General features: G+C 35.6%; 3 protein-coding genes across 6 annotated transcripts in view; 1 reads left to right on the forward strand and 2 right to left on the reverse strand.

The window, feature by feature from the left end:
• Positions 1–133: 133 nt before the first annotated feature.
• Positions 134–4,252, reverse strand: LOC111447569 (prolyl 3-hydroxylase 1). 2 transcript variants are annotated; one of them, XM_023086801.1, is made up of 8 exons: positions 4,083–4,239; positions 3,667–3,940; positions 3,501–3,576; positions 2,680–2,752; positions 2,333–2,428; positions 1,632–1,682; positions 885–1,244; positions 134–688 (listed from the first exon to the last, which is right to left on the reverse strand). In XM_023086801.1, exons 2-8 carry the CDS (start codon positions 3,872–3,874, stop codon positions 356–358), a joined length of 1,197 nt encoding a protein of 398 aa, XP_022942569.1. In that variant the 5' UTR covers positions 3,875–3,940; positions 4,083–4,239; the 3' UTR covers positions 134–355. The 2 variants fall into 2 exon arrangements, with proteins under 2 accessions (XP_022942569.1, XP_022942570.1); XM_023086802.1 differs by lacking the exon at positions 885–1,244 and having other exon boundaries at positions 4,083–4,252.
• Positions 4,253–4,520: 268 nt separating this feature from the next.
• LOC111447572 (uncharacterized protein DDB_G0283697) lies at positions 4,521–10,094 on the forward strand. Of its 3 annotated transcripts, none has more exons than XM_023086804.1 (9): positions 4,521–4,712; positions 4,861–4,936; positions 5,279–5,410; positions 7,792–7,866; positions 7,973–8,107; positions 8,197–8,343; positions 8,631–8,728; positions 8,986–9,196; positions 9,712–10,094. In XM_023086804.1, exons 2-9 carry the CDS (start codon positions 4,867–4,869, stop codon positions 9,795–9,797), a joined length of 954 nt encoding a protein of 317 aa, XP_022942572.1. In that variant the 5' UTR covers positions 4,521–4,712; positions 4,861–4,866; the 3' UTR covers positions 9,798–10,094. The 3 variants fall into 3 exon arrangements, with proteins under 3 accessions (XP_022942572.1, XP_022942576.1, XP_022942575.1); XM_023086808.1 differs by having other exon boundaries at positions 8,203–8,343; XM_023086807.1 differs by having other exon boundaries at positions 4,522–4,751.
• A 974-nt stretch (positions 10,095–11,068) lies between these two features.
• The window catches only part of LOC111447566, an 11,933-nt gene continuing 5,306 nt past the window's right edge, over positions 11,069–17,695 (reverse strand). Inside the window, exons 7-12 of the mRNA XM_023086797.1 lie at positions 17,155–17,236; positions 14,160–14,217; positions 12,758–12,882; positions 11,848–11,931; positions 11,689–11,759; positions 11,069–11,583 (exon numbers count right to left, since the gene is read on the reverse strand). Coding sequence (XP_022942565.1) covers positions 11,451–11,583; positions 11,689–11,759; positions 11,848–11,931; positions 12,758–12,882; positions 14,160–14,217; positions 17,155–17,236 — 553 coding nt within the window. The 3' untranslated portion in view covers positions 11,069–11,450. The remainder of the gene's footprint in view (positions 11,584–11,688; positions 11,760–11,847; positions 11,932–12,757; positions 12,883–14,159; positions 14,218–17,154; positions 17,237–17,695) is intronic.

Here is a 17,695-nt window from a genome sequence, read left to right on the forward strand (position 1 = left end):
TTTTTTTTTTTTTTTTTTTTTTTTTTTTTTTTTTTTTTTTTTTTTTTTTTTGGGTTTTGAAGTATTATATTTAGGCGCTTATGCTTTAAAAATATTTGGTTTTTTGGTTGAAAACCATATATGAGAAGGATACTAAGAAACTAAAACGAGAACCAAGTTTTCTAGAAACAGAAATGATATCCCTTTAAAAACTGTGAAAAATGGCTAAATCGTTGAAAAGGGTAAGAATATAACACAAAGGATTGCACACTTGGGACAAGTAAAATCTAGTTAAGCTGTACAAAGGCCCATAACTAACCTTGAAGCTCAGCTACTTTTAGCATTTGAGACTGCCACTATCCCAGAAGTGGAAGAGTCAACTACCATATGGAACACTGTATATGGATTGACTGGTTCTCCAATGGGCGAAGCTCCGAAGGAGTTCTCTCCTTAAATTGGAAGCATAATCTTCCCAAGCTGCTGCTACTGCAGCAAGCTTAGCCCACCCCAACCGGTGTTGCTTCTCCTTGACATCAGAACTAGCATACAAGAAGACTGACTCCGCCAGTGCATCGTCCTTTGAGAACTCGGATTTAAAGTAATCGACTCCCACATTTCTCTTTGGAGATAAACCTTCTGCATAGCTTGAATCTTCCTTGGAGTTAGTAGAATCCAATTCTTTGCCTTTCCAATATAGAAATTGCACTACCTGTTTAAGCAGGTGTAGGTAACTCGTTTTAGCAGACTTTTTCAATGAGGAAACTACATAAAACGAAGTGAATTAATCATAGTATTTGACGATTCTGAATATGACAACTTTTTTTTTCTCGTTACGTGAAAAACGACTAGATTCTGCTATATAATCACAAGGGGGACTAATGTTGAGGGTGATTTCGACGGAATACCTGAAGTGCATGCAAAATGCTATCAAACTTCTGAGAGAAGATCTTATTACCACGTACTAATTGTACATCCTGTGAGAATAAATCTGGATACTCTGACAAACTATGGTCCTGAGGAAAATAAATGCCGTATCCTAGCGCATGCAGTCTTGCCCAACATATATCAAAACCGAACTTGAAATTTGGATCGTCTTTTGGTGAAAACCAATACATATTACAGGATGGAGGCTGAGGTAGGCATGAGTCAGGAAGACGATCGTGTAAATGGCTTTGTGAAAGAAGGGAAACAAGTTTTGCATCTTCATCATGGGAACTATCACGGGTGAACCATAATGTCAGCGTAAGTCTTTCTCCACTGGTTACCTATCCAAGGAAACCACGTGGTAAGCAAGATGAAGTACAGCTGTCTACGAGAGGGCTACTGGCGACTCTCTTGAGGATTAATCAACATGCATGATTCCTCAGTTACAGTAAAAGAAAAACAGCAAGAAAGAATTAATGTGCTCTCTATCGGCTTCGATGACGAGGCTTTTTTGAATTACCCTTTGATCTTATTTTACTGGATTGAAGCCTTTTTTTATATAGTTTGACTCCCATTTGTAGGCTTTAATTTTATATAACTTGTATTGTTTCATTTCTTCTCAATGAAAGTTAGATTATTCCTCAAAGAACCATGGGAGAGATTTGATGTTATTCATTTAAACAATGATTTCACATGCAGATTCAGAGGGCCAGAGTGTTTGGACATACCTCATCAACAGAATGAACATTGAGGCTGTCAGCCGTGTACATCACACAATCCTGATAAAGCGAAACATGTATTAACTATACTTGATTGGTACATTGTTTCAAACTACTAGCAAATATAATCCACCACCTTCAATTATTCAGACTAATATGGCATTTCTTGTAAGAGGAAAAACAACTTTTCATTGATATAGATAAATGAACTAAAAACCTATCACCGAAATCCAACAATTCAGAGAAGATGCCCTTTTCTGCATGACTCGTCTCCATTTACATCAAAGTCAAACGTTCTTATAGAATATCCCCACAATTAGAATTAATTATAATTTACAAAGAAGGCATAATTACTAAAATAATTAGAAAGGGAACTATAAGAACAGCAATGAAACATGGGTTATAATTCATACTGCCGAGGATTAAATTCCACTTATTATTTCTATTGACCAAAAAATACTGAAGATTGCTTCGCGCAAAAGAGCACAAGCACATCCTTCAAAGAAGCATATGTACCATTTTCGAGTTCTACAATATGTGAGGATGAGATTTGAACCTCCGCCTTTTAATGTCTTAACCAATTGAGCTACAATCATGTTGCAAAACATAGAAAAAACATAGAAATGTACAATTTTTTTTATAAGAAAAAGTGCTGTATGTACCGAGTAAAATAAATGGAAGAGGTCAAAAGCTTTTATCAATCAACTTACTCCACAAAGAGGCGAGATAGTTTTTGGTTCCCCGTCCTGAAAGTGAAACAGCCCACCTTCGAAATCTACTCCATAACTATTCAAGTAACACACTGCCTTTTGCCAAATACACGAAGACAACCATCAGCTAGAGTACTGTAATGATGGAGAAGAAATACCAAATGAATTTCAGGGAGAAGGTACTATAGGAATTGAACCACCCTCCCCCTTGTCAGAAAGAAAAACAGAAAAGAAGTCCAAGAGAGAATAAAAAGGATATAAAACTACAATTGAAATGAAAGAATAGGTTGTCGAAGGGATAGCAACAAATGACATCTGACTTTCCCAGGAAAAATTGGTCCACATACTGTAAATTCACGTTGTTTTAGATAGGGCCGGTTGTCGTCACTATGCCATCCAATCCTTGCTCCCCTGGTCCAGCTGAACTACGACAGAATGTTAGAAGAAAAATACAGATTCTACTACACTTTTTTTAAAAATGAAAAGTAAATCAAATGAAGTATTCTATATAGTTCACAAAAGAGAGCGAAAAGAAAGATATTTCATTGAAAAATATATAGACATTAATCACAAATGAGATTGCCAGAACAAGAAAGAAAAGAACACTCCCAAGTGAATAAAAAAAAACAAGATAGAATGAATCCCAAATTTCACTATGATTTTTGTATCAATCTTGAGAATTTCTTTTATTCCTTTCTATCCAAATATTCAAAAGAAACGGTTGTAATGGCATTCAACCAACGCAGTATTATTGCAAGTATTTTTGAAAAGGTAATCATGTTTTTAGGAAGAACCAATCACTGTTACAAACTATGAAGCAAGATTTTGAACTTTTTATGTATTCAGGTCTGGGTAAGTCGTTGAAATTCCAAGATTTAGTCCTTCCACGGGTCATGCTAAACACACAGAAATTAAACCGTGGATCACAAGAACCAACCTGCGAAGGCCCATACCAGACTGGGCTGATTATAAAGTACTCCAGTAACATGGCCGTCAGACTCCCTGAACTAAAGGTAACCATATAGACGATTTCAATGACAAAGAAAGACTCAGCCTTCTAATTTATGGCCGTCTTACTCCCTATGTTCATTCTTCAAATTTTGGGGTTTACGCAAAAAGAGACAACACCCATTTAAGCCTTAAACACATAAGGAGGAAAAAGAATAACCTTATCAAGCCAGTGAACTCGACGAAGAGCTCATATTCACAGCCAAAGAACTCCTCCGCTTTCTCCTTCAACCGCTCTGTCACAAATATTGAACTCTAATCAAAATTAGGCATAAACATTACAAAAAAGGAAAAAATGGAGAAAATGGAGGAATGGGTGGTCATACCTCTAATCGAAACAAAAGGCATGATCAAATGAGCAGAATTAGAGACAACAAGATGCAAAAGAGTGGTGGAGAAGACGTATGGTCTATAACCCACCGTACAGCAGCTCTTATGGATGAACTCCAGTTCCCTGCATTCTTCGAGGGTTAAGAAATTTTCCAGAGGGAGACGCCGCCGCTGATTGATCTCCGCTTCGTCTCCCATTTTCATCCAATTCTCTGTCTCTCGTTTCAATGGCAGTAATCGGATGGAATGCCCTTGACCATAAAAATATACCTTCAACATATACAAAGATACAACGATTTGTGTGACATATATAAAACAATGTTCAACTGTGCTGTTTGAGAAAGGATTCTAAGTATTCCTATAATATTAAGGAGAGTCAATTGGGGATTACAGGTTTTGGAGAGAGAATTACCGAAAGCGATATCCCAATTTGCAACAATAATCGAATGAAATCCTTTAAGGCGAGGCGACTGCTGCTTCTCCATGTATCCCTCTCTCATAAACACGCGCCATCGATGAAGCCGGTACGAAATTTAAATAGAGAACAAAATAGATATTAAACACGGTTTATATATATATATATATTAAAAAAAAAAACAGAAAAATTGAAAGAATTTGTAGGATAAAAGAATTAGCAGTGTATGGCATAATTTTTGGTAAACTTAAGTATTAGTCTTAACCAAAATTAATAATCTTTTTAACACACGGATTTCAACAATAGTCAAGCTATATGCATAAAATTGAGCTAAATGCCTTTTCTTTTCTTTTATATTAAAAAAAAAAAAAGTGAATTAAATTTAAACATATTATTTTAATAATACAAAATAGAAAAAATGCTTCAAAAAGGAATTTGGCAACCCTAAACCCTTTCCATCATTCTCTCTCTCACGTGCTCCACCTTCTCCTTCTTCCTCTCGCCGGCTGCTCCTCCCTTTTAGTAGCTCTGTTCTGTCTTCCGACTGTGCCGCCGCAGCCTCCCTCCTAGCGGATTTTCTCTGATTTTCTACTCTCTTCTTGTTACTGCTATTCTCCCAGTCTTCATGTCCGTCTTTTTTCTCGGTTGAACTATTCGGATTAAGACATATGTCTGCATTTTTATTTATGACATATTTCTGTCAATTGGGCTTTCATCATCTGTATATCTTTTGCTAATAATTAACTTATTCTTTGCTTGTGTTTCGGGAGCACAGAGTGAGATGGATAGACGGACGAAGAAGCGCGACAAAAGGCTTCGCGAGAGTAACACCGAACCTGCCGTTGCAAAGGGTTTGTTTTTTACTTGCTACCTTGTATACTATATGCTTACTTTCTCATTACTTCTTCAGTTATCTTCGAACGGACTAGAACAAAGGTTGAAGAATATCTGCTTCTGGACTCCATTAATACCTTGAACTCCTAATTGTGTCTCCCTTCCTTCGGCACAGCATGTTTTTGTTTATTGGTTTTTAGTGCTTACCCCTATGGGTGATGGGGTTACCTATTTAATCCTCATGCTCTGTTTTCATCCATGTCCACTTTCGTTCATTCCTTTATTTTCTAGAATGAAGGGGTTTAATATTATTGGTCATCTCGTATCGTTACTAAATTTCATTTCTTTTGTTTTTTCAGGCAGTATCGCCACTGAAGTTGACGAAGAAAAGAAGCGGAGAAGGTCATCGAAGAGGAGACTTCAACAAACGTCTTCCGATGAGACCGATCAACTCAATGTTAAGGCAGTAAATGCTTTAGAAGCACGTAACGGTATGTCAACTTCCTAAGTTCAGTACCGCAACCCTGTAGGTCCTTGTGAAAATAAATTGTTTTGTTGTTAATTGGTATATTCTATCTACGTCCTCTGATAGCATGCGTTAACTTTCTTTTTTATTATTGCTATGAAGCTTTTGCTTTCTTTGGTCTCATCTTAAATAAGGGTGGTTTAAGGCTTGTTGCTTTGGATATGCATGGGGTATTGCCAGTTGAGTTGGTTAAGCCATTGTTTTCTTGTTTAATATCTTGATAATTAGGCGAGTTTGGTGAGGGATTTCAATTTTCCTAGGGTTCTTGTGGTGAAAATGAGTGAGGGTGGCTTTTCCAGGTTTGTGAGGGAGTTTAATACGTTTATCAAGGAATTAGGATTTGAACTCTTGGACCTTCCTCTTGTTAATAGTAGATTTATGTGGCCCGACTTAATGACTTGGAGTTAGTTTTCTTTTAATCATTGGCCTATCTTTTGGGGTATAGGTCATACGTTTATCAAGGAATTTTGGATTTGAACTCTTGGACCTTCCTCTTGTTAATAGTAGATTTATGTGGCCCGACTTAATGACTTGGAGTTACTTTTCTTTTGATCATTGGCCTATCTTTTGGGGTATAGGTCCTATTTCGTGTGGTCCTGCCCTTCTAGATTTGGAAATATATTGCTCTCTCATCCCTCTTTAACATGCTCATTCCTTTTCTAGTGGTGACTTTTAAGGAGTCATTGATTATTTGGGCTATCAGTTTTCTTATTCTCTTTGGAGTCGTTGCCTTGTGCTTGGGGTGGCGTGGGTGCATAACAAGGATTGTCTAACCATGGTTAAGGAGATCTTGATGGACTCACCCTTTTGTGAAAAGGGAAGAGTGTTGTGACAATGTTCCTTCTCTATTTTATGGGAGGTGCGGCTTGAGAGGATTTACATTATGTTTAGAGGGGCTGAGAGATAATTGGAAGAGCTGTAGGAGGTGTTGAGGTTTAATAGCTCTTTATGGGCATCCATGAATTTGATTTTTTGTTGTAATTATCAGATAGGTTTTATTTTTTTGGATCAAAGTCCTTATAGATAGTCGAGGACTCCTTTTGTGGCTTTGTTTTGTATGTCTTTGTACATTGTTTACTTTTTTCAATAAAAGCTTGGTTTCATGTCAACAAAAAAATCTCTCCTTTCCTAGTGGGGGTGTGTCGATGATGATGGTGGGAGGGTTTTCAATTATGTTAAAGTTGTTCTCGGTAAAGTTGGTTTTAAGAGTCTGGAACAGGAATAGTGATGTGTTTGAGGGTTGTAAGTAAAAAAAAAAAAAAAAACAGGAGCTGTTAGTCAGTGGGAGTCAAGGTAAATCAATAGGTGTTTCACATAGAGTGGGGAACAAATCAGTTAAGGGGGAAATATTGTCTTCTGTACTTTTCTTGTACACTATGCCCCTTTGTGGAAGACTGAAAGCCTTAAAATGGTGCCAAGTTTAGATAAGGATAGGGGAAGTCTAGTGGCCCTTTTTCATACTGGAAGAGATTAGGAAGATGGTTGTGGTTCTGAGTGACTTGGTGAAGGTAGAGTAGGATGATGTGTTTCAGCGAGTTAGATGAGAGAGGTATCTTGTACTATAATAATCCAAGGTTTCATTGAGAAATATAATTTGTACAAGAGCATAAAAAACAAACAAACAGCATCTAACAAACTACAGAAAGCAATCCCAATCCAAAAGAGTAACGCCTAAATAATAGAATGCAAATAGGTTGATAAAGGACAGTATGACTAATATATTTGAAGTATTACAGCTCTACTAATATTAGCATAGTCTCAGGGATATTGTTAGATGTGATGTCTTTTTGTTGTGGGTGTTGGTTGCTCCATTTTTTTAAATTATTAGATAGCTCTTATTCTTTCAAACTGGAATCTATTTCTTAGATAGTGTTTGGACTCCTGTTGTGGGGCTGTTTTTTCCCCCCTTGTATATTGCTTCATTATGGTCAATGAAAGTTTGATTTGTCATTAAAGAAAAAAGAAAAAAAACTGATCCAGAAGTTGTCGTATTTGATCTTTGGGGTCTAGCGGTTTGTTTTGTGTACTAGTGCTTCTGAGGGTGCCCGAGACATTGTTGTGCCAAGGAACATTGCTTAGCACACCTTCAAGACTAGAGGATGCTTTGGTGTGTTCATTCTTGTTTCCTTATGAAGCATTGGCATGAGATGAATAATATAATTTTTTGAGTGATCAGCCTGGGTTAAGTTCTATTTGTCTCTTTGGGTTTACGTGACCAAGGAATTGTGTAATTATTATGTCTTCTTTTAGAATTCTACCAACTATCTTTTCATTATTTTCTTTCTGTACTTCTTTGACCCTGTCATGTAATTTATTAACTTGTTTATCTTCTTCCTGCAATTTAAGGCGTAAGTGTAGTCAAGGAAGATTGGGATCAATTTGATGTGGAGGGAGAAGATGCTGAAAAGCCCAGGAAAACTGGTAACTTAAACTGCCTCAACCTTTTTTGCAGCTGTCAGTCAATGTTACTGTTGCTGTGTGTGCCACCTTGGGAATCTTTAGACATAACTGGTAGTTTTATTTGTAGATGAAGTAAAGAAAGAAAGGAAAAATAAAAAGAACCGCAAATCCTCAAACAATTGTGAAAACTCATTAGAAAATGGAAGAGCTACGCAGCCGGAAGCTTATCAGCCCCTGGAGGACAGTGGTGCATTCTTGAAAGGTATTAAAAATAGGGATGGAGTTTAAGTGATATATTTTACTACTAGAATATCTCTTGAACTGATGTACTAACAGAAAAGTTTCTTGTAGGCAAGGCTAAAAAATCTTCCAAAAAGAAAAGAAATGATTCAAGTTCTCTGGATCCCAAGAAGTCGATAGAATCAAGTGATGATGTTAATGAAAATGATGTCTATCAAGTTTCTGTTGGAGATGAAGACACTTCAAAAGGGATGAAAAGTAAGAATTATGGGCATAATGTCATTTTATCTCAATGCTGCTCAATCTTCCCGCTTATTGCCAGAATTGTTTTTTATTATTAGTGCCTCGGTTGTAATAACCCGCCCTTCCCTCTCCTGATGGCTGTGAAATAAACCTTTCAAGTTCTCTTTAACTTTTTCTTAATCATTTGCTGAAGCATTGGCCTGCTTTGCGAGTTTAGAGGGAGATTACTGTATCATTCACATTTTAATAAAATATTCTGTTGGGTCTTTTAAATTTCACATTGAGAACATTTTGGTCTGCAGAATGGATCAAAGAATATTATGAAAGTAGACCGGGATTGAAGGTACTGCAACAACGTATAGATGATTATATAACTGCACATGAGGCACGCCTAGAACAGGTAATGAATGTTTCCTTGAGCAATAACTCAACCTAAACCGTACATCCTTATTTATCATGGCAAGTTCTGCCTCTTAAACTGATTTCATGAATTTTGAGTGTGATTTGGAGCTATACATCCCTTTAGGATGAAGAACACCAAAATACTTTTAAGATGCTGAAGATACTTGAGCATTGATTATGTCATCTAATAACAGTCATGCATCAGATGTGCATATTTAGCCGTGTATTGAGCTGTTTCACTTTGTTGTCACACAGGAAAAGGAAGAAAGGGAGGCTCAAGCAGCTGAAGGGGGATGGACAGTTGTTGTACATCAGAAAGGGAGAAAAAAGACCACGGATGCTGAAAGTGGGGTTACTGTGGGTTCGGTAGCGCAAAATGCTGTAGAGGATAAAATTTCCAAAAAGAAGCGGAAAGAAGTTGGGCTGGATTTCTATCGGTTCCAAAGAAGAGAAGCACAGAGGAATGGTATGGACAGTTATACTCCTAAAATCATAATAGATTTTATTCACACTTTCATATTTCAGCAGTCCTTGGAATTTTTATATTTCATGGTACTGGAGAAAGTAGTCCCAAGCGACTATTGGAATGGAGATTGTGTGTGCAGTGTCATTGCCTAATGTCTCATTCATTTTAACATTTTTTTTTTTTTTTATCTGTTGTGATATGTGTTCGCCATTGTTTTCCTTGAGCTTTCTGTATTCAGTTGGGGCCATATCAATGGTTGGTCTGCATGCAGGCAAATTTTATTGGTTCAAAATTAAATGTTTTCTTCTTGGATTTTGTTTTACTCAAACTCTAGTATTTTCCTTCTAGGAGGGTTATTTCTTTTAGGAATGTGCTAATACATAGCTGCTAACTTGGGGTGCGATAAACACTGGATATTCTATTCTAATTTCATTCGTCAATTTCTCATACAAGTGGATTGTTACAAGTGAAAGAAACAGAAGATTTGACTTCACTTAATATCTTATTTGTTGCAGAGATTCTGATGTTACAAAGTAAATTTGAGCAAGACAAGAAACGGATACAGCAATTGAGAGCTGCTAGAAAATTCCGCCCTTATTGAAGTTTTTGACCTACAACCACAAGGGCATGGCGGCTGGAGACTAGACTTTTTTCTTTTTCTTTTTTCCTTTTTTCCCTTCTTACCTCATATTTGTCAATTCAATTATAAACCATGGCGAATGATTTCAGGTGGCTAGGGTGTGTGGTTGCACGACATGGTTTAAGTGTACGTCTGCCTCTGTTTTGACTTACAATGTTTTTTTTTTTTCTTTTTTTTTTGTAACACTTGACCTTTCTATTTTTTGAAATGTAACATTAGTCTTTGCGTTTCATATTTAATGGACATCTTCCCAAGCAATTTGCATTTAAATCAAGCAGAGTGTATGCAATCTCTTTAACTAAATGTGATTTGGTTGTCTACCTACCAATATAAATTGATTATAAATAGAATTTTAAAGGCGCATTATTGAAGGTTTTCTAATTAGATTCAATTAAAATTTTACAGGCTAGCTCATAAACTAACGTAAGTGTGCTATAAGAAATATCGCCTAAAATCAATATATTCCCAAGCCAATTAAAAGTCGTGTTATATTTAGCTAGGATGAGCTGTGTGGGGGAAGCACTAAAAATCAATATTTAGGGTTTAGATTTAGGGAGATGCAGTTTTAGTTTTAGCATCTTATGAGCTAATCCAAGTATAATATCATATATAACCTATAATCCAAGTATAATATCAGATATAACCTAAGTATAACAACACATGCTCACCGTTAATAGATACAACCTAAGTATAACAACACATGCTCACCGTTAATAGATACAACCTAAGTATAGATACAACCTAAGTATAACAACTCATGCTCATCGTTAACATATATTGTCTTTCTTTTATTTTCCCCCAAAATTTTTAAAACGCATTTGCTAGGAAGAGGTTTCTATTCTTGTAAACAATGTTTCGTTCTCCTCTCCACCGATGTGAGATCTCACAATCCACCCCCTTCGGGCCCAATGTCCTTGCTGACACGTCACCTTGTGTCCACTCCCTTCGGAGCTCAACCTCCTCGCTTGAATATCACCCAGACTCTGATACCATTTATAACAACTCAAGCCCACCACTAACAGATCTTGTCTTCTTTGAACTCTCTTTCGAGTTTTTAAAATGCAGTGTCTTAAGAAGAGATTTTCACTCTTATAAAGAATATTTCGTTCTACTCTCCAAACAACGTGGGATCTCAAAAGGTTTATGAAAATTAAATCCGTGCAGCTTTAGAAAGCCTAAATTAGTGCTTTTTAACAAAAAGGGACTATGCTTAAGAACCTAAATGTGCTCCGTTGATTGAAAATTACTCACGGCAGGCTTCCAATAAAAAGCTTTAGTTAATAGGATGTGCCAAGTGTTCTCGGCCCACAATCCATGCCTCAAGTCTCAATTTGCATATAATTTGTCTCACTCATCTCAAGCCTAATGATACATCGAGAGGTCTTCTTGGGGCCTATAATTTAATGATACTTCACGTACTAAACAAAAATCTAAGTACACTTCCCAGAATTTTTTTAAGCATGTAACAGAAACCTAAAACCAACTAGCAGCTGCTGTTCTGATGCTTGATGATAAATATATCACCGTCCAAACAAATTCACAATCTTCTGCTGACCAAACCGTGATTTGAATTCAACTTGTTGCTCCGGATTAATCATCAACATCCAGAGAGTTTTATGAGCTGCTGTGCTGAAGGGGCTGTGAGGGACAGCTATCCTCGTTAGCTGGTGTCGTGTTCAGGATCTTCCTAAGAGACCGATATTGCAACCGAACATTTTCTCCAGTCCCAATGATTTTTAGTAAATACCTGAAGGTTAAGGAAGAAAATTATAACTACAATGTCTGATGAGACAACGAACTATGTAGTCCTATAGAAGAACATGAACTATCACTTTGTAGTATGCGTACTAACCAGCCATTCAGACACTGGGATGTGATGACCGCTTCTTTCCCAACAAATTTTTCTGGTGTCCTCCTATTTCCCTAAGATATACCAGAACGCTTCTCAAATTCTAAACTTCATCAAGTAGTTAAAAAGAAAAAAGTCAGAATATGATAGAAAATTGTTCACCTTTATTAGGACCTTTTCATTTACTGCAAAGGGATACTGAACTCCTCGATGGATTCCATCATCGATGGCAATATCACCGTTTTCCTGAAGATGATTGTATTAGGTCTTTACAAACTAGAAAAATTACAACATTAAGCAATGTCTTGCATCTGAAATCTTGAACATAGCACATAAAGATTATTTAGAATACCAAATAGCCAGGAGCTCAAGGAATTCTTTTCTTTTCAAGTTGCAACATACATAATTTAGGTTGCAATTGAGAACTCAAACAATTGATTTATGATACCTTGTCGTAGACTGAACCAATCGTTTCACTCAAGTTTTTCAGATGGTCAAAATGTTGACATCTTCGATCAAATTACACATCAGTAATCAAGTTCTTGCTAACTGTATGAGAGCCTACACTACTAAAAGGCATCTGCTACCAAGCTAAAATTCATATAATATCAGATCGATTATATCATAGATTCCTTTTACAAATCATTAGATCAGTTTTAGGATAAAAATCAAACAGCCGTATAACATTTTTTCAAGCCATGTTATCTCAACTTACAGTTATATAAAATGACGTGCGTACTTTAAACCTACTCCTCAACAGGCATGATGAAACACGATTTCCAAAATGTATAAGCTGTTTACATATATACGATTAGACAGGAAAGATAGAAACACCGAGTCTTTTATGGCTTAGAAGTTTCCTCCCCCAATTTTTACATTTGTAACTATGTTTTTAAGTCCAATTTCCCGGATGGCACTTCAGAATTAGATAAACATCTTGCATGGATGATTCTTTCGGTCAAAGCCAATTCTATTATTTGAGGTCACAATTTCCAATTTCCAACTTCCCACCAGTATTATTGATGTTTTTCACAAAAAAAAAGATAATAATAATAATAAATAAATAAATTACCCTGTTTAATCTTCTCATTGGATCCATCTGGTCGCCCATTTCCTTCCGACGCTTCCTCAATGCTGCATTGTGGAATAGCCTCCTGTCATCTTCTTGCTTCACAGCTGAAGCTGCGGCTCTAAGTGCTGCAGATGGAATTACACTTCTATAACATGAACTTTTTTAAAAAGGAAAACACTTCTCACAACTGTCCTATCAAAAGGGAGAAAAAAAAAAAAAAAAAGAAGTTGAAGAAGAAGAAAAAGAAGAAAAAGAAGAAGGCGTAGTTGATGGATTAATTGATATTAAGGGAAACCACAAAAACAGAAAATAGTACTGAATTCTCATTTATGTTTTATAGTCCTTAACATACTTGATACTTTTATTCTTATAACCAGAACTCCCAAATCTCACTGTTCACCAACTTCGACACTTTGACTACTATATGACTCTTATACCTGTTTATGACTTTTTAGATATGTGATTAAACATAATGTTTTACTCGGAAGAAGAGCAAAGACAAATGTTAAGAGTTATTTGTATTTTCCATTCCCCCTTCTAAGTTTCTTATATTTTCACTTCTGTTACGAAGAAAATTTAATTGTTTTGGTTAAGAATTTTGGTAAAATAAATAAGTAATTTATTATTCCAAGTGTCACTTTTTTCTTTTCTTTCATATGTTCCAATAGTTAATGAAACATTTTAAGTTTAACTAATATCTGACGTTTTTGAAAGAACCAATGCATTCTTGATACTGTTATAATTTTAAAATAAATTACTGATAAACAATTAAACGCCTTTCTTTTCTTTTTCCTTCCTCCACAAACATCATTCAATGAAGTTTTCAAATGCTCTGTTTTCTTCACTTTTATTGTTCTCAGCAACTCACTTTGAATCATTACCAAGACAGATATTCTTATGGGTTAAAATGATCTCAGAAAATTTCACACCAACCATCTGGTCAAATCCAAGTTTGAATCATTGGGGTCAAGAGAACTTCAAAAGAGTTGAAAAATAATACCTATGAAGCAGAAACATTTTGTGTTCTATTAGACGTGTCTCAAACACTGCCTTATACCTCTTAATTTGTTCAACACGAAGTTACAGTGTTACAATTTCAATAAAGGGAAGACAATTGGACACATAACAAAACAATTACAGATATTTTTTAACACACAAATTTAATTATATATGCATTTTTATACGAGCACTGAATTATTTATTTGATCTTGATTATTTGTTTGGTAGAGTTCTTTTAAGGGATTCCAAATCATGAAAAGTAAATGATTTCACCAATTTCACTCACATATATAAAGGAAGCTATGAAATATTACAAAAAGAGAAACACTATACAAGAAATCAAAGTTAGGAGAGAGAGGGGAGGGTTCATGACGCAAAGTTCACAAGTATGATGTTAACGAACCTATATTAGGAATCAGAGACCCAGCATCAATTTCCGAGTTGCATAATGTGCATCTTGACTGTCAAAGCAAACAAAAGTTCAAGTTACCATTTGTATTTATTGGTACCTTGACATTAGAAATTCATAAAACGATATCAAATAAAAAATTCATAATCCCATCTGGATTTTTTTTTAAAAACAAGAAACAACTATTCATTGATGTATTGGAAATGAGAAGTTCAAGGGTACAAGTTCCCGATGAAAACAAAAAAAGAAATACAAAAAGTAAGCCTAAAAATACAAGAGGATAAAACAATGAAAAACAACTAGCGAAACAAACAAAAATACAGCAAATAATCTGCAAGAAAGAGCTCCCACTCTGGCTAAAAATGCAGAAACTCTTATGGAGGAAAGTAAAACAAAGACACAAAGGCTTTAAATTCAGAAAAGCAGCTCAAGAAAATGAAGGCAAGAAATGATATTAGACTAGTAGAACAGTAAATCTCAATAAGAGATGAAATTTTTTTAGTAACCAAGAGGGTGGGCTCCACTTGGAACCTTCTCTAACCTGGTCATCCACAAACTTTAGAGAAGATACAACATCTTCTGAAAAAAGGAGCGCTAAGGATTGTTCAAGATTATCATTCTCACAATGGATTTCTTGATCAGTTTTTTTATTCCTCAATGCTTACACTGATTAGTGATTCAACACTAGAGTCAATAAATTGTGAAAAATATGATGGAACATCTGAAAATTTGGAGGAAAGTCATGCATCTTTTTTCAGAATTAAGTCTGAACCTAGAATGGAGAATGACAAATGAACAAAATTATGAGAAGGCTTATGCAACGTTTGCTACAAGGACTCCTATTCCAAAGGGCAGCTGACTGAATCAGAGGAACCACAAGGTGTAGGCAAACATCTTCAACAAAATATACGTTAGTCTTTAAAATTTCTAAACCTGTTTTTTCAAGACTTGTCCTATCAGATCATAGAACATCTTGAGTTACCAAATGAAAATCAGTTGGTTGCAACTAATGATACAATAGGATCTGACTGCCAAAGCATCAAAAATTTAACTGCCTTAATAAAATTGAAAGGGTTTGGAACCATGAAAATTGAATTGTCAGATGATTTTTTCTTGTATAAAATTTCGAATAAGTAACAATAAAATGGTCTTTAATAACACTGATCGTTGGGTGTTCACTTCCATTATTTAAATCCAAATCACTTCCATCAAAAGTTGGTCCAATAAAATTAGGAGAAATAACACCTTATGAAAATGGCAATTTATTTTGTTTGTGCAAGAAACCGACATGTAATGTTTTGTATCTCACAAAATTATTGTTGCTCAGAAAGATCATTCAAAATATCGATCTTATCATGCACTGAAGGGACTTTAAACTATGAACTCCTGTCATCAAATCATCTTTGTTTGAGAAAGTGAACCCTTCATCTTCCATTACCTGATTAAATCTCCTTACAACCACCAAATTCAAAAATTCTTCAATAGATAAAACATCACGATTAAAGTTTCTCATGCTAGGACAGTCTATTGCAACAATATCACCAAAACGGAGGGAAAATTTTCTAATTATTACCATCCTTAACTTCAATTTCTGCTGGGATGAAGCCACAAATATTTTCCTCTACTTTTATTAGGGTGATTAATTGCTTGGGAGGAAATGTTTACCAAATTACAAAAGTGTTGTCCTATTGCCTCAAAGAAAGAACATTTCCAATACGGAAAAGATAAAATCTTTAAGGAGATCCATCCTCCGTAGCTCTTTACAAACTCCAGGAGGGAGTGTTTCTTGTCGGACCAATGCTCAAATTTCAAATGAAGATTGCCCATAAGCCTCCACTTATCATTGAAACTTACTCTCAAATCGAAGCCTTGTTAGACATGAATGGATTTAATAAAATTCTAGAGAGGAAATAATCTTCTAAGGTGATTTCCTCACCCAATAGGAATATCTTCTCTTTTTTTCCCCAAAAAGAAACAAACTCACGCACATGTATTTTCATGTAGGTTTTTCCCATTTGAGTGCCCAGTCAAATCGTTTTCCTCCCTGTTTACTTCACCTTGGAAATTTAAAATCTCTAAGAAAGTTCAATTTTTTGCTTGGCTTATTGTTCGCAGAGAGATTAACATCATTGACTTCATTCCATGGTGAATTCTATTATCTCAAAGCCTCTGTGGTGTGTTCAGAGTAATTTTGTTTGAGAATTTGTTTCATGTGCACAGTGAATTTGGCTTGTAATAGGGCTTATCAGTCGATGATGACAGTGGTGCTCCATTCCCCTTCCTGAGATAAAGCTTTTTTCCTTTTTGGATATTCCACGGAGCACTTAGCTTTAAAAAAAAAAAAAGAGATAAATTTTAGGGGTTAGAAATTTGTGGGTGGAGGCGTGGATCTTGGCTTACATCGATGCCTCTCCTTGAATGCCTTACCACCGAGAAGTCTTTGTAATTATCCTTTGTTTCTAATTTTTCTGATTCAACAATAGTTCAAGGTGGAAATTCAACCAGTTGACCTTTTAGTTGAAAATATATTACCTTAACCAGCTGAGCAATGCTCAAGTTAATTCATTTGGTAACCTTTCACGGTAATTTCCCTTTATGTTTTTGGCTATTGTTTTACATTGGCTCCCTTCTACAGCGAGCATCATCAAAATCTCGCCCATACTTTCGTCCCTTCATCTTAAACTGAAAATTTGGTTTCTCACTACAAAAAATTGCAAAAAAAAAAGAAAAAAAAATACACACACACACACACACACAACATAATAGCGAGCAGCAAATAAAACTAAAAGCGAAGGGATACCAAATGGGCTCTCCTAAATTTTAGATATTCTTCATTTAACTCACAGTAGCAAAGGGAATAAATATTGATAAGGCATGCTTTTTAAATCTATGTGGAAAGTGAGAAAGATCAAACACATATCGCGAAGCTATAAATAATAGCGGAAATACCATAAGAAAAGAGGATAAATTAGGAGAAGAATGCCCGTACCGTCTCAATGACCCTCCTCAGCATAAGACCACCAAATGAATGTCCACACGAAACAAACATTGCATCCTCAAGGAATGCACCACTGGGAGTAGAGAAAAAGAGAAAATGGAGAAACATCAAAACATGAAGTTCTCCCAACATTGGTCAATACGAAATTTTTATGGAACCATGCACAACTTCACGTAATTCTGAATTTGATTAAATGAAAGTAGCCACAACGAGAAGTCCTAACTTCCACACAGATAGTTACAATATAAAAACAATAAATTAGAGACAAAGTGGATGCGAAAGTTAGATCTGATATTTTTTTCAAGTGGTATCACCATGTTTTTTTTTTTTCCTATGTGAGATCTCAACTTTCTTTTTCTCCTTAATAAAAAACAATAAAGTATATACAAATTATGTACCAAGATTTCTCTCTCCCTTTTTGGGGGTAATCTACATTTGGTTGATTGGGAAGAATCCTCTATACTATACTTTATTGTGATCTTCAATCTTTAGAAAGAAAAAAAAAGTCTAGTTTTCTAACCCCCCCCCCCCC

Source organism: Cucurbita moschata, unplaced genomic scaffold (assembly GCF_002738365.1).
Source record: "Cucurbita moschata cultivar Rifu unplaced genomic scaffold, Cmos_1.0 Cmo_Scf00009, whole genome shotgun sequence".
In the NCBI taxonomy this organism is placed as follows: domain Eukaryota; kingdom Viridiplantae; phylum Streptophyta; class Magnoliopsida; order Cucurbitales; family Cucurbitaceae; genus Cucurbita; species Cucurbita moschata.